Genomic DNA, 13,783 nt, shown 5'->3' on the forward strand with positions numbered 1-13,783 from the left:
TTACATATCGGTACGTCACATTTATAAGATCCTTTTGTGATTAACAACCAAATCGGAATGAAAGCTGACGAATGAGTTCGATTAAACAGACAATTTGAGGAGAGCCAAAAGGCAAAAGTCTTTATGAACTACTGCAGATGCCAATTAACTTTTATTAATTAAACAAAAACTCAGATTTATAACCATGATGACGTTAGAGACGCGGTTGAATGACGATATAGACGCGGTTGAGGTTTGACTATAGCGACGCGGTAATGACGATAGCCACGCGGTAATGACGATAGAGACACGGTGATAACGATAGCAACGTGGTAATAACGATAGTGGCGCGGTAATGACGATTAACGCGGTAATGACGATAGTGACGCGGTAATTACGATAGCGACGCGCGGTAATGACGATAGCGACGCGGTAATGGCGATGGCGACACGGTAATGGCGAAAGCGACGCGGTAATGACGATAGCGACGCGGTTGAGGTTAATTACGATAATAGCCGTTATTATTGATGATGAGATTACCATAGTGATGACGACAGACTGAGGATAAATGTGTACATTGCATTTAGCGAAAACAAAAAACCGTCTGACTATAGAAAATGGCTTGTACGTGAGTTTTGAAATCACTTTCCTAGAAGTGATTGTTTCATGATTGGATCTGGATATAGAGGACTTTAGTCCTGTGTCTAAGTAAACATAAGTAAACCTAAGTATGAGTATAACAGTGAATTTATAGCCAATTATTATCATATATCAAGGTTTTGATAATTAGATTTTTAAATGTTTTAGCCAAACTATGGAGGCTACAATACTTTTTGGTTTTTGGTAAAGCACTGTGATTTGTATGGGGCGCCATAAGCAGCAAAGCGACAACAAAGTATAATTATATAACTTTAAATTTAACAACCGTATACATGGAGTCATGGATATTTAGGTCAAAAATGTATAACGAAAGCACTGCACTAACGTACAAAGTCACTCAGTGCTTATGGATTTCCCCAGATGGGGTAGGTAAGGCTTAATGACACGCGGCAGAAGCGAGATGTTGACTGTGGTAGCCATGTGATTACATACGGGTCTTACTCATGTGCCTCACTACAGTCCCACTGGTAGGGATTTTGATTTAGCGTTAACCAACATTGGCAAGCCGCCTTACAGAAGCTTCTCACGGGAAACCGAAAATCCATTATTTTGGCCTAACTTAATGTTAAGGCTTTTCACAGAATCTGTATACTATGGTTCTTATTTATTAAATGGCCCCTCGGGAAATCCGACAAACAGCAGAACCTTGGCAAGTGTTGCTTGGCACGCGTTCTTGTCAGATTAATCCTAATAATTGATAATTGCTGTCGAGTTACAGACTTCTGGAACGCATTTAAGATACATATCAGCATGTTTTTGTACACCACAAAAGGTTACGGAATTGGGTCACTCTGCTGCCTGTGCTGACGCCTCAATTACTCGTCCAACGCGTTTTTGACAACTGAGTGCGCTGCAGTGTACTGATTTTATATTACACACACATTGAACTATTGTAAATGCGTCGAAAAAATAGCAAGAAGGTCACTGGAATTCTGTGAATTAGTTTATAAAACCCAATAATTAAAGTAGTGCATTTTCTCTTCTCTTTGTCTATTAGCGTTATTCGTTTCTGGTCTTAATTTTGTGTTAATTTTTAACTCTATAGCTCACTCTGTCGGTCGGTTGGTCGGTCGGTCAGTAAACACTACCGTCAAATTTGCACACACGACTGCAGCCATGTGTCCTTGTTTCTTCTCGTGTCTTTGTGCACTACTTCAGTTTCTTATCGAAATGAAAGCCATATTCTAATCTTCTCTCGAGAAATAACTTATTGTAACCAAACCTATTTCTAATGGAGCTCATTTTATATGACTGTGTTAGCGCAAACTTTTAATTATTTTTTTCTTGAATGACGTCACAGTACGTCAGTTAGTAATCATTCTGTAAACCTCATAACGCTTTGTGAATAATGTTAAAATCGTGGCGGATATGAGATTGGGTGAAAATCCCTGCAAAACAGATCCTTGTCATTAGAGACTATGGCTATAGCCAATGTTGATAATCGTTAAACCGCTTCCAATTCCTATAAATCACGCGGCGTACGGACGTGTTTTTGACGTAGGTACCGTAACTTGCGCGCGTACGAACGTGTTTATGACGTAGGTACCGTAACTTGCGCGCGTACTACATTTTAAGAAAAGTGCGGTCTTGCGTCTTTCTATTCAGTAACTGTTTGATAAAGCTGTTTGTGTGTAAACATTATATTGTATTCCTTTTGGACCAGGGTCACTTTATAAGAACGCCAAAGTAGAATAGTAGTAGTAAGCAGTAGTAGTACTTAATAAGTGTATACAATAACTAGAAGAAGGCTATTGAAGGCTGAATATAATTTACTAAACAATTCGTGTATCTTTGGAAAACTGTATTTTAGTGTAGTTAATTGTTTTGTGTTGCGTCGAGGAGAAATTATTTTGATATCTGAGCAATATAAATGGGTAAGTTTTCATGGTTGGATGACTTAAGCACTCAAGTAGGTATTATTCTTGGTGTGTTGTGGATGCAATGAGGTTTGATCGCACCATTTTCACGGTTAAATGTATCTATCGGTTATATCAATCTTGAAATAAATTAAGAAAATATTTTTATTGTTGTTTGAGTGCTGTGTAGATGGAACGTAGTTAATTAATATTACTGTCTTTAAAAAATAAAGTTAAATTAAAGTTGTGAACGCAAGAAAAAAGAGAATGGCGCCATCTACAGGATTATTTATGCGATGACGACACACGGTAGTGAAGCAGCATGTAAACTCTACACTGCGGAAATACCGGTTACCAGTAGTTCGCGGAGAAAAGAAGGATACAGGCGGATACGAAAACTTAATGTTTTCGTAGTGAATATTTTTTTGATTTTTATGGATATAACTCAAATGATGCAGTAAAATCTTGTTCATCAATGATATAGACATTGCTAGATAAAGTTGCTGTTGTTGTATCTAAAGGTTTGGTTAGTTAATTTAGTAATAAAAGTAGCCCGAAAAGCTAGGCCTAGCCATCATGAATTTCGAAATTCCGCCAGGCCTCACCGATTTGTTGCAGGACTTCACGGTCTCTGTGCTGAAGGAGAAACCAGATGACTTGGTAGATTTTGCGGCAGAATATTTTAATAAACTTAAGGAAAATAAAGGAAATTTATCTTCAAATAAGCGAGAGGTGGCATTTGAAGACGATGTGCAATCTGATGAAGAATTCGCTGAACCGCCACCAGGTTAGTTTGTTGAAAAGATAACCTTTTTCTGCCATCATCACCGTCCAAGTCGGCCGCGACGGAATGGAAGTGGCGTAGCCCTAGGACAAGGTCGAGGGCCTAGGCCTAGACTAGAGAATAAATATAGATTGAATAGCTTCCTAATTTGGGTTCATAGATGATGATTTATGCAATTTCTTGAAGGTAGTTTTGTTTCATGTAATAATAAACTAAATCAGGTTGTGTGTGTCACTTTTTTTTCAGCAAAATATGCTCAGAAGAATGAGTTTGGTTACCACATACCCCCTCCCACCCCTTTGCCATTTTCAATCACTTGAGCATCTGCACGATTTGTTATAATAAAAGCCAAATTATCTACCTAACCCTGTAATAATTCACCAATGTACTAAACCTGGTTAATCTACAAGGACCTACCTAATTAAAATAGTAATAATTTTTACAAAATTTATTCTAAATATATTAATTGTTTACTCTGTTTATTTTATAGATCTTCCAAAGAGATATGCAGCAGGACGAAGAAAATCAGGTGTGTATATTTTAAATTATAGTATAGTGTATAGTATTTCCAAAATAAACTCAATTTAATGATAAAGTACAAATAATTTATGATAAAAAAAACAGAAATCAGTATTATTTCCTATCATATCAATTAATGTCTGGCAGAGCATGAACTCTATTACTTCTGATTATTATCGTTGTATGGTATTTTGTGAGGGAATTTTTTTTCTTTTACAGTTCAGTAATAGAGTACTTTTCTTTACCTCTGTGTGTAATAAATATGTATATGTAATCATACTGTATGTCATTCAAAGTTGAACACTTTGTTCAAGTGTGGTTTATTTCTTTTTATTATAACCTTGGCCCACAGTCTTTAATGCATTTTTGTCATAGTTTAATACAGTGAAGTGCATATAGTATTATTAATTCTACAAAATTGAATATATACCAAAGAAAGACTAGGAAAGCATAGTGGAAGCAATTGCAGTATACCATAATTTACTGTAGTTGGAAAATCATGGACACTATCCTGTTGTTACAGTATAAAAACTATGGAAGAGTCAATATCTAAATCTCCCAAAATAAAAATTCCTTGAAAACCAATTTTAGCCCAGCCAAATAGTATGGAGTAACTTAATGCAAAGCCAAAGGGAAAGTTAGTTTGAGCAAGCCAAATGGTGTCTAGTTTGACCTGGGTAGCCAAATGGTGTCTAGTTTGGGCAAGCCAAATGGTGTCTAGTTTGGGCAAGCCAAATAGTGTCTAGTTTGACCTGGGTAGCCAAAGTAATTTTTGCTGTTATTATTGAAGTCGGAGTCAAACCATTCCTAGTAATATAACTTACAAATCTATTGAGATTTTTTATAGACAAATGCGTGTAGGTTGACCATACCCCTACAAACAAGTAATGATTTTTTAACTAAACTGCAAGCACAATCACACACCTACTGTATTGATGATAGAAGAACGTCCCTTGCCATAGCCTAGCAGTATACAATATGTCACTGTGCATTACGTAGTCTCTGTGTGTTGATACATTGGTTAATGCATTACTAAATGTTTACATAACCCTTTGTTTACTCTGTCCACTAATTAACTATCCTTTGTTATTCAACATGATTGTTGCAACATTTTACACATATTATAATTTCTGCACTTACTTCTGCATCATACAGTACAGTACATACATTCACTGTACAGTACATTCACTGTACAGTATATCTACTATACAGTACATTCACTGTACAGTACATTCACTGTACAGTACATTCACTGTACAGTACATTCACTGTACAGTACATTCACTGTACAGTACATTCACTGTACAGTATGATAACACTAAACTCCACATTTGTTACACCGTTTCTTTCTCCTAAACTGCATGACCTATTTCTTGCCAGACCTTTTGATCATCTTTTATTGATTTGCCTATGATGATACATTTTTTAATAAGACCAATATACTAATTAGTGATTCAGTAACTCTTGGCCAAATTCTTGACACCATGATAAGGTCGCTGAGAGGTCATTATGAATTCATTAATTAGATCATGCCCAGCCATATTGAGTATAAACCATAGAATATGTTATAAGTAGGATGTTAGTAGTTGGCAATATATCCAGCAGCAACTAATACAAAATGTATTCATATTTGTTTATATGTTGGAACTCCAGCCATTTAATAATTAATAAACTGTTATTAGTGTACAATAAGTTCAAAGGTCAAGCTATTAACTGTAGTACTGAGAGTAGAAAATTCTTCCAATATTTGTAGTAAGTGATTCTTTACCAGGTCAATATAGTCCTTTCCCCTTTCTTAATAATCAAACATCACATTACTGTCAAGTTGTGTTAATAAACAATTGAACTTGAACCATTATATTATTGAACAAAATAAAAAAAATAGGTCATTTTAAAGTACTACTGCAGTATTCTGTAACTGACTATTATTTATTGATCTAAAGAATAATTATACTATAAATGTACTGTAATGAATAATTGGTACTGTAAATTGAGTGCAAGTCCATTAAAAGCTTTTCCTTTTCCATTAAAAAGTTAACAATAAACGTATGTATTGATTTAAGAAAAAAATAAGCAACCACACTTTACCACCACTACAGTATCCAGAGTGTACATCATCATAAAATAAATTAAGAGTTAGACTACATTAAAAAATTTTGTTTAGCAAAATTGCTAATCAAACTGATTGTTGAGTCAAGAAACATAGTTTTGTATTGCAATTTTTGCTACACATTTTGCGAAATGTGTAGCAATATGGTTGTTTTGTATAGCTTTTTGCTATGCTGCACTGGCGAAATTATTCCCTGGGTATTATATTGTCTTATTTTGTAATTGGTATAAACTTGATATTGAATGTCATGAGTGTTTGTACAGTAATACTACCAGGAAGTGTTGGATAATAATCTGAATGCTAAATGCAAGCATAGGGTGTGTACTGTAACAGGAAAGATACAGTCTCTATTATTCACAGAATGTATAATACGTCTGTACATACAACAATCCTATTTGAAGACTCTTTCGTCTCTTCCCAGAATTGTTTTTAACGTCACAACTTGTAACACTTTTTACTTTTTCTCCCACTCCTTCTTCCACAGTGTCATGATTTTAAGAACTATATCGCTCCTTTGTGCCCACTCTTTCCCACCTTTTCCCAGAATTTATTCCATTTCATTGTTTAATATTATTAATAATAGATACTTTAATAATTAATAAACTGTACTGTGAAGTAACAACATCATGTCAATTTAATAAGTGCTATCATGCACATTGCAACTATATAACCCAGGGAAAAATTTCATTTTAAAATTTTGTTTAGCAATTATTGCTAATCAAACTGATTTTTTAGTCGAGAAACATAGTTTTGTATTGTATTTTTTGCTACACAATTTTAGAAATATGTAGCAATAAGGTTTTTTTGTATAGCTTTTTGCTATGCTACACTGGCGAAATTATTCCCTGTAACCACATCATCTTATCCCATTGAGTAGTCGGCCATCATTTATTTAATTTTTTCCCGAGTATAAGAAGAATAGCCACCCTATACAGTAGTATTCACTCATTGAGTACAACAGATAAGAAGAATAAGCCACCCTTAGTATTCACTCAGTATAATGTGCAAAGGCCTGCAGCCTTTAGTGGAAACATAGCACTGCATCACAGTACAGTCGGGCATATTTGATGGCTAGTTCTTTAAGAACTATGCCTCGTTAATACGTAACTTAATCTTCTGTTTTCAGCAATTACTGGTTGCTGGTAAAAAGCTCCTAAATTTACAATACTTGAAAACATATTGTCAACAATAGTCAAATATTTATCACAGTATTATTATTGCACATTGTATTTTTGTTAACCTTTTTATAAACCGCTTTGAAAACGTAACATATTTTGGTTTATAACATATTTCTCATGCCCACTTTATTTAGTCTACTACAGTGTACTGCACAAACTGTGAACATACTGTAGTTAACAGCAGTGTGTTTTTTCTTGTGTACTTTTCATAAACTTTAACTTTCAAGTTTATTTTACTTTCTTCCTGTCTTCATCTCTGATTAGTTTCCATTGTCTAATCAATAGAGAAGTGGTTACTTTTTACTTAGTCCACTGGACACAACGGTTTTCAGGTTGGCTAGCTAGCCAGTGATTGTTTTTACTAGAATTTGCAGGCTTTACTTGAATCCAGCAAAAGTGAACCTACAGTACTGATAGTATAGTAATGTTGATATTATAAAGTGAACCTACAGTACTGTAGTATAGTAATGTTGATATTATAAAGTTACAAAGAACACTATTGCTGGAGTTATACTAATTATTTTAATCTATTGGTCTTAATTTGAATTTACTCACAATCATTTACAAAATTGACAGTTTAAATTGATTTTTTAAAACCTAATTCTATTGTAAGTTTTGTGCCACACTACAATGGTTGTCTTGTTAAAGTGCTTTGTTATCGCAAGGTCAGTAGATACTGGACATTACTCAATTGGCTTGACATTGATGTCCACAGTACTCCATGGTCGTATTTGATAAAATTACATAATCATTTTTTTTCTTTCTTTTTTAGTTTGTGCTGAACGTTATGACCCTGATGCAGATGATGATGATTGTGAGAAGGTAATTCATATTTTTACTTAATGTAAATCCAAAGGCAAATTACTGAAAAATGTCAATGCTGTTGGTATACTATCAGTGGCTGGATCTCAATGGAGATACAAAAAAATATGCACTGAAAATGTCAATGTTGTTGGTATCAATGGCTGGATCTCAATGGAGATACAAAAAAATAAGCACTGAAAAATGACAATGCTGTGGGTATCAGTGGCTGGATCTCAATGGAGATACAAAAAAATAAGCACTGAAAAATGACAATGCTGTGGGTATCAGTGGCTGGATCTCAATGGAGATACACAAAAACTAAGCAAAAAATCAAAACGATAAAGTAAAAGAGCTTTTGGGCAATACTAGCACTTCATAATCATTAGGCTAAACAGACAAGCAAGACACTTTTACCCCCTTCCTTTCACAACACCATACAAAACTCCAGTTTAATTTGAAAGGGAGCTATGGTCTTTTTACATTCAATTTTATTCATCAGATTTTATTTCTAAAGTTTAATTGAAAAAATACATCACTTGTATTATTTTGACAATTATTTTGATTGCGCTCAGCATCCTACACAGCAAAATTTTAATATCTTGAAAGTAATCTGGCGTATTTTGTAACTAAACAAATGTCTTGGAAACGAATTAACTTAATGTTTGAATTGGACCATCGTGTTCTGGCGCATGCCCAAACTCATTCGTAAAATTGATGTTAAATCAAGAGTTTATTAAGATATTTTTCATGCATACAATTAGTTTTTGTTTGTGAACAGTACAGTATACTGTCATATGCATTGGTTGCTTGATATCTCATTGTATCACTTTGTGACAATTTGTCTACCGCTGCGACCGTAACGTCTGCATTATAATTGCTTATAAAATGTCTGAATATATTTTTGATGAGAAAGGTTCAAATGATCCTTCTTGTCGCGATACTGCTACTAGTTCGTTTTAATTAAGAATGTCAGAAACTCATTTTCTCTTAAATTGTTTGATTAAAGTATATGTTACAAATTAAAATTAGCATCAAAATATGATTGATGAAATTTTAAATTAATCAACTTACTGTATAAGTATGTAATAATATCATAAATTGATTGCCCAATCAGTTGATGGTTTTGCCGTATCCAATCATTGGAAGATCTATGATTGCAAATTGGAGGGTGTTTTTATAGAGAAGCAATCAGGGGCGTGGAGTGGGTTGTCAAGTGGTTACGACACTTAACTATTATGTCGTGAGAGACCGGGTTCAATTCCCGACAACTGTAACAACATTTTCCTCTCTTAAAAAAAAAAAATGTCAGTGAAAAGACGATGATTTATTGTTTAATTTTTTTATTTTCCCGCAGGTTGTTCACCCGAAATCAGATGATCAGAGAAATCGATTACAAACGGCAGTAAAACACATTCTTATCTTCAGAGCCTTAGACGATGTAAGTATTGAAAACAAATTTATTAAAGTCATTTTGTTCTTCATGTGGATTTTAAGCTGTAAAAACATCTTGAATGTTGAAACATCGAAACAATAATTCATGTTTTTAACCTTTTTTTTTTTAGAAAATATAAATTAAAGTCATAGAAAACTTCTTTGTAAATCGTAAATAATTAAACTATCGTAGGAAAATAAAAATGTGGAAAACTCCTTCAGCGCTGCTGAGTTTAACGCAAATAGCGTGCACAAGGCAAGGGGGAAGATTTGGGAGCAAACGTCATAATGTGTAATAGCGTGCACAAGGCAAGGGGGAAGATTTGGGAGCAAACGTCATAATGTGTAATAGCGTGCACAAGGCAAGGGGGAAGATTTGGGAGCAAACGTCATAATGTGTAATAGCGTGCACAAGGCAAGGGGGAAGATTTGGGAGCAAACGTCATAATGTGTAATAGCGTGCACAAGGCAAGGGGGAAGATTTGGGAGCAAACGTCATAATGTGTAATAGCGTGCACAAGGCAAGGGGGAAGATTTGGGAGCAAACGTCATAATGTGTAATAGCGTGCACAAGGCATGGGGGAAGATTTGGGAGCAAACGTCATAATGTGTAATAGCGTGCACAAGGCATGGGGGAAGATTTGGGAGCAAACGTCATAATGTGTAATAGCGTGCCCAAGGCAAGGGGGAAGATTTGGGAGCAAACGTCATAATGTGTAATAGCGTGCACAAGGCATGGGGGAAGATTTGGGAGCAAACGTCATAATGTGTAATAGCGTGCACAAGGCATGGGGGAAGATTTGGGAGCAAACGTCATAATGTGTAATAGCGTGCACAAGGCATGGGGGAAGATTTGGGAGCAAACGTCATAATGTGTAATAGCGTGCACAAGGCAAGGGGGAAGATTTGGGAGCAAACGTCATAATGTGTAATAGCGTGCACAAGGCATGGGGGAAGATTTGGGAGCAAACGTCATAATGTGTAATAGCGTGCACAAGGCATGGGGGAAGATTTGGGAGCAAACGTCATAATGTGTAATAGCGTGCACAAGGCAAGGGGGAAGATTTGGGAGCAAACGTCATAATGTGTAATAGCGTGCACAAGGCAAGGGGGAAGATTTGGGAGCAAACGTCATAATGTGTAATAGCGTGCACAAGGCATGGGGGAAGATTTGGGAGCAAACGTCATAATGTGTAATAGCGTGCACAAGGCATGGGGGAAGATTTGGGAGCAAACGTCATAATGTGTAATACCGTGCACAAGGCAAGGGGGAAGATTTGGGAGCAAACGTCATAATGTGTAATAGCGTGCACAAGGCATGGGGGAAGATTTGGGAGCAAACGTCATAATGTGTAATAGCGTGCACAAGGCATGGGGGGGTCATTCCATCTCAGTTCACCCAAAAAAAATGGAATTTTAAACCCTACCTCTTCCAATTTTGATGAAATTTGGTATATGGGTGATTCATAGCAATTAAAGCCAAAATTTCAAATTTTAACTTTATCGGACCAACGGTTTTCGAGATATCGCAATTTCAATTTTCGGTTTTTACGCAAAAAAGGGAGCGGCCGCCACGTTTCAAAGAGCTGTATCTCGGGAACTATAGGTTCGATTTTAAAAACAAAGGTATTTTTGTAAAGGGGAGACCATAAGGAACCTAAATATACTAATTGTGTGTGTTTTATGTTAATTTTAAGTTGAATAAAACTTTGACATATATTTTGACCTTGAAATTGACCCCGTGGAACACGCCCGATTTGTTGGTGACTATCACGAAAAATGTAGCCCTACTTGTCAACTACAACATATAAAAAAATTGGAGGGGTTTTTTTGTTTGTTTCCATGAAATTACAATTTGAAGTTGACATACCTCTTCCTTTTAGTGTATTTTTGGTGGTGTTATATACTTATACACAGTGTGAACACTAACTGTTAAGGTGTCTTATTGTTACGCTTTCTCATCAGGCCCACTTAAACAGTAGATATACTTTGATATGAGAAATACTGGGTAACTCACATACTTTTCAAATCAATTTTGACACATAGTTTAGTGTCCTTGCTATGTTATTATGCATATTAATGCATAATAAGTGATTGCAGAGAACATACATCAGTTACTGATGCCTTTTTAAAGGTTGTCATCCCCTATTTAAAATCAAAACTACCAACCATGAAAAAAGTTCATTATTTCACAGATGGATGTGGCGGCCAATACAAAAAAAAATATAACTTTATTAACCTTTGCCACCACCAGGAAGATTTTGGTTTAGACGCCGAGGGGAATTTTTTCGCTACATCACATGGCAAGAGTGCATGTGATGGCATAGGTGGAACAGTTAAGAGGCTTGTCACTAAGAGAAGCTTACAGCGTTTGACTGAATGTCATATTCTCACATCTCTCAGTATGTTCGACTACTGTGTAATTTTTTATTTTTATTTATGTCTTTAGGCAATGTGGCCAAGGATTACCAATAGTGAATTAATCACTGTCCTATCAGATAGGTGGTAATCCCCCTGATACAGGGGCTATTGTGTGAACCAGTTCACCGGGATAACCCCCTACTCTTTTTCGAATAATGAACTGGGTTCTTTAAAGTACACACAGGTTATAACTGTGTACACTGGACCTACGGTTTATAGTCCTTATCTGAGAAGACTTGTTCCACCACCAGAACTAGGAGCGAGTCGGCCTCGAACCCTTGCCGATGTTGTTGTTGGCTCTTTAGGTACGGTAAACGACGCCCCTGCCTTAACCGCTCGGCCATATGACTCGCTCATATGGACATTCCAGGCATCAACTTTTTTCATGTGGGAATAGATGAGGTATCTACTGTGGAAAAAGAAATAAAGCCGAGATTCAACCTCGCCCAGACCATCAAGGGTACATTACAATATCATCGCTTTGTTCACGTTTATCTGGCACAGATGCAGGTCTACAAACTTAGTACCCAGATAAACCCTCCGGATGTGGTAGTGATTCAAGAATCTTTCAGTGATGAAAATGAAATTGTTGCTGATACACAACCCACCATTATTAGACTTCAGAATTTGTGTGCTGTAGTTATGATGGTGTCCCATTTGGTTGTGGATGTCTCAGAAGAGTTTGGGGATTATCAAATTAAATTTATGCATCCTCATGGGCCAGCGAAAATCTTTTATTGGCCGTCCAAAGAAGACTGTTGTTGGATTCCTGAATCAAATGTACATTGTATTATAGCCTCTCCGTTTATAAAATCCTCTTCGACTAGGAATTACAGTAATTTCCCAAAATGAACGCCACAACATTTCTAAATACTGTTTGAATTGGCCAGATGACAAGGAGTAAAGGCCAGATAGACAATTGTAACATTATAATAATATTTAGTTTGTAAATAAAATTATTTTTGGAATACATCAAATTGACATTGAAGTAATGCATGGACAGACACCAAAATACACTAAAATAACATAGTAAGGACACTAAACTATGTGTCAAAATTGATTTGAAAAGTATGTGAGTTACCCAGTATTTCTCATATCAAAATATATCTACTGTAGTGTTTAAGTGGGCCTGATGAGAAAGCGTAACAATAAGACACCTTAACAGTTAGTGTTCACACTGTGTATAAGTATATAACAACACCAAAAAATACACTAAAAGGAAGAGGTATGTCAACTTCAAATTGTAATTTCATGGAAACAAAGAAAAAAACCCCTCCAATTTTTTTATATGTTGTAGTTGACACGTAGGGCTACATTTTTCGTGATAGTCACCAACAAATCGGGCGTGTTCCACGGTGTCAATTTCAAGGTCAAAATATATTTCAAAGTTTTATTAAACTTAAAATTAACATAAAACACACACAATTAGTATATTTAGATTCCTTATGGTCTCCCCTTTACAAAAATACCTTTGCTTTTAAAATTGAACCTATAGTTCCCGAGATACAGCTCTTTGAAACGTGGCGGACGCGCCCTTTTTTGCGTAAAAACCGAAAATTGAAATTGCGATATCTCGAAAACCGTTGGTCCGATAAAGTTAAAATTTGAAATTTTGACTTTAATTGCTATGAATCACCCATATACCAAATTTCATCAAAATTGGAAGAGGTAGGGTTTAACTCATTGGGTGATCTGAGATGGAATGACCCGGGGCAAGATTTGGGAGCAAACGTCATAATGTGTAATAGCGTGCACAAGGCATGGGGGAAGATTTGGGAGCAAACGTCATAATGTGTAATAGCGTGCACAAGGCAAGGGGGAAGATTTGGGAGCAAACGTCATAATGTGTAATAGCGTGCACAAGGCAAGGGGGAAGATTTGGGAGCAAACGTCATAATGTGTAATAGCGTGCACAAGGCATGGGGGAAGATTTGGGTGCAAACGTCATAATGTGTAATAGCGTGCACAAGGCATGGGGGAAGATTTGGGAGCAAACGTCATAATGTGTAATAGCGTGCACAAGGCATGGGGGAAGATTTGG

General features: G+C 36.0%; 1 protein-coding gene across 3 annotated transcripts in view; it reads left to right on the forward strand.

Moving 5' to 3' along the window:
• The window catches only part of LOC140059248 (cAMP-dependent protein kinase type II regulatory subunit-like), a 31,806-nt gene that overhangs the window by 2,660 nt on the left and 15,363 nt on the right, over positions 1-13,783 (forward strand). For 2 of the 3 annotated variants that reach the window (XM_072105113.1, XM_072105114.1), the window contains exons 1-4: positions 2,865-3,282; positions 3,770-3,808; positions 7,859-7,908; positions 9,245-9,328. In XM_072105113.1, coding sequence (XP_071961214.1) covers positions 3,072-3,282; positions 3,770-3,808; positions 7,859-7,908; positions 9,245-9,328 — 384 coding nt within the window. In that variant the 5' untranslated portion in view covers positions 2,865-3,071. Of the gene's footprint in view, positions 1-2,864; positions 3,283-3,769; positions 3,809-7,858; positions 7,909-9,244; positions 9,329-13,783 lie in introns of those variants that run through there. The other variant, XM_072105115.1, reaches the window with a different exon arrangement.

This window comes from Antedon mediterranea, chromosome 9 (genome assembly GCF_964355755.1).
Source record: "Antedon mediterranea chromosome 9, ecAntMedi1.1, whole genome shotgun sequence".
NCBI lineage: Eukaryota > Metazoa > Echinodermata > Crinoidea > Comatulida > Antedonidae > Antedon > Antedon mediterranea.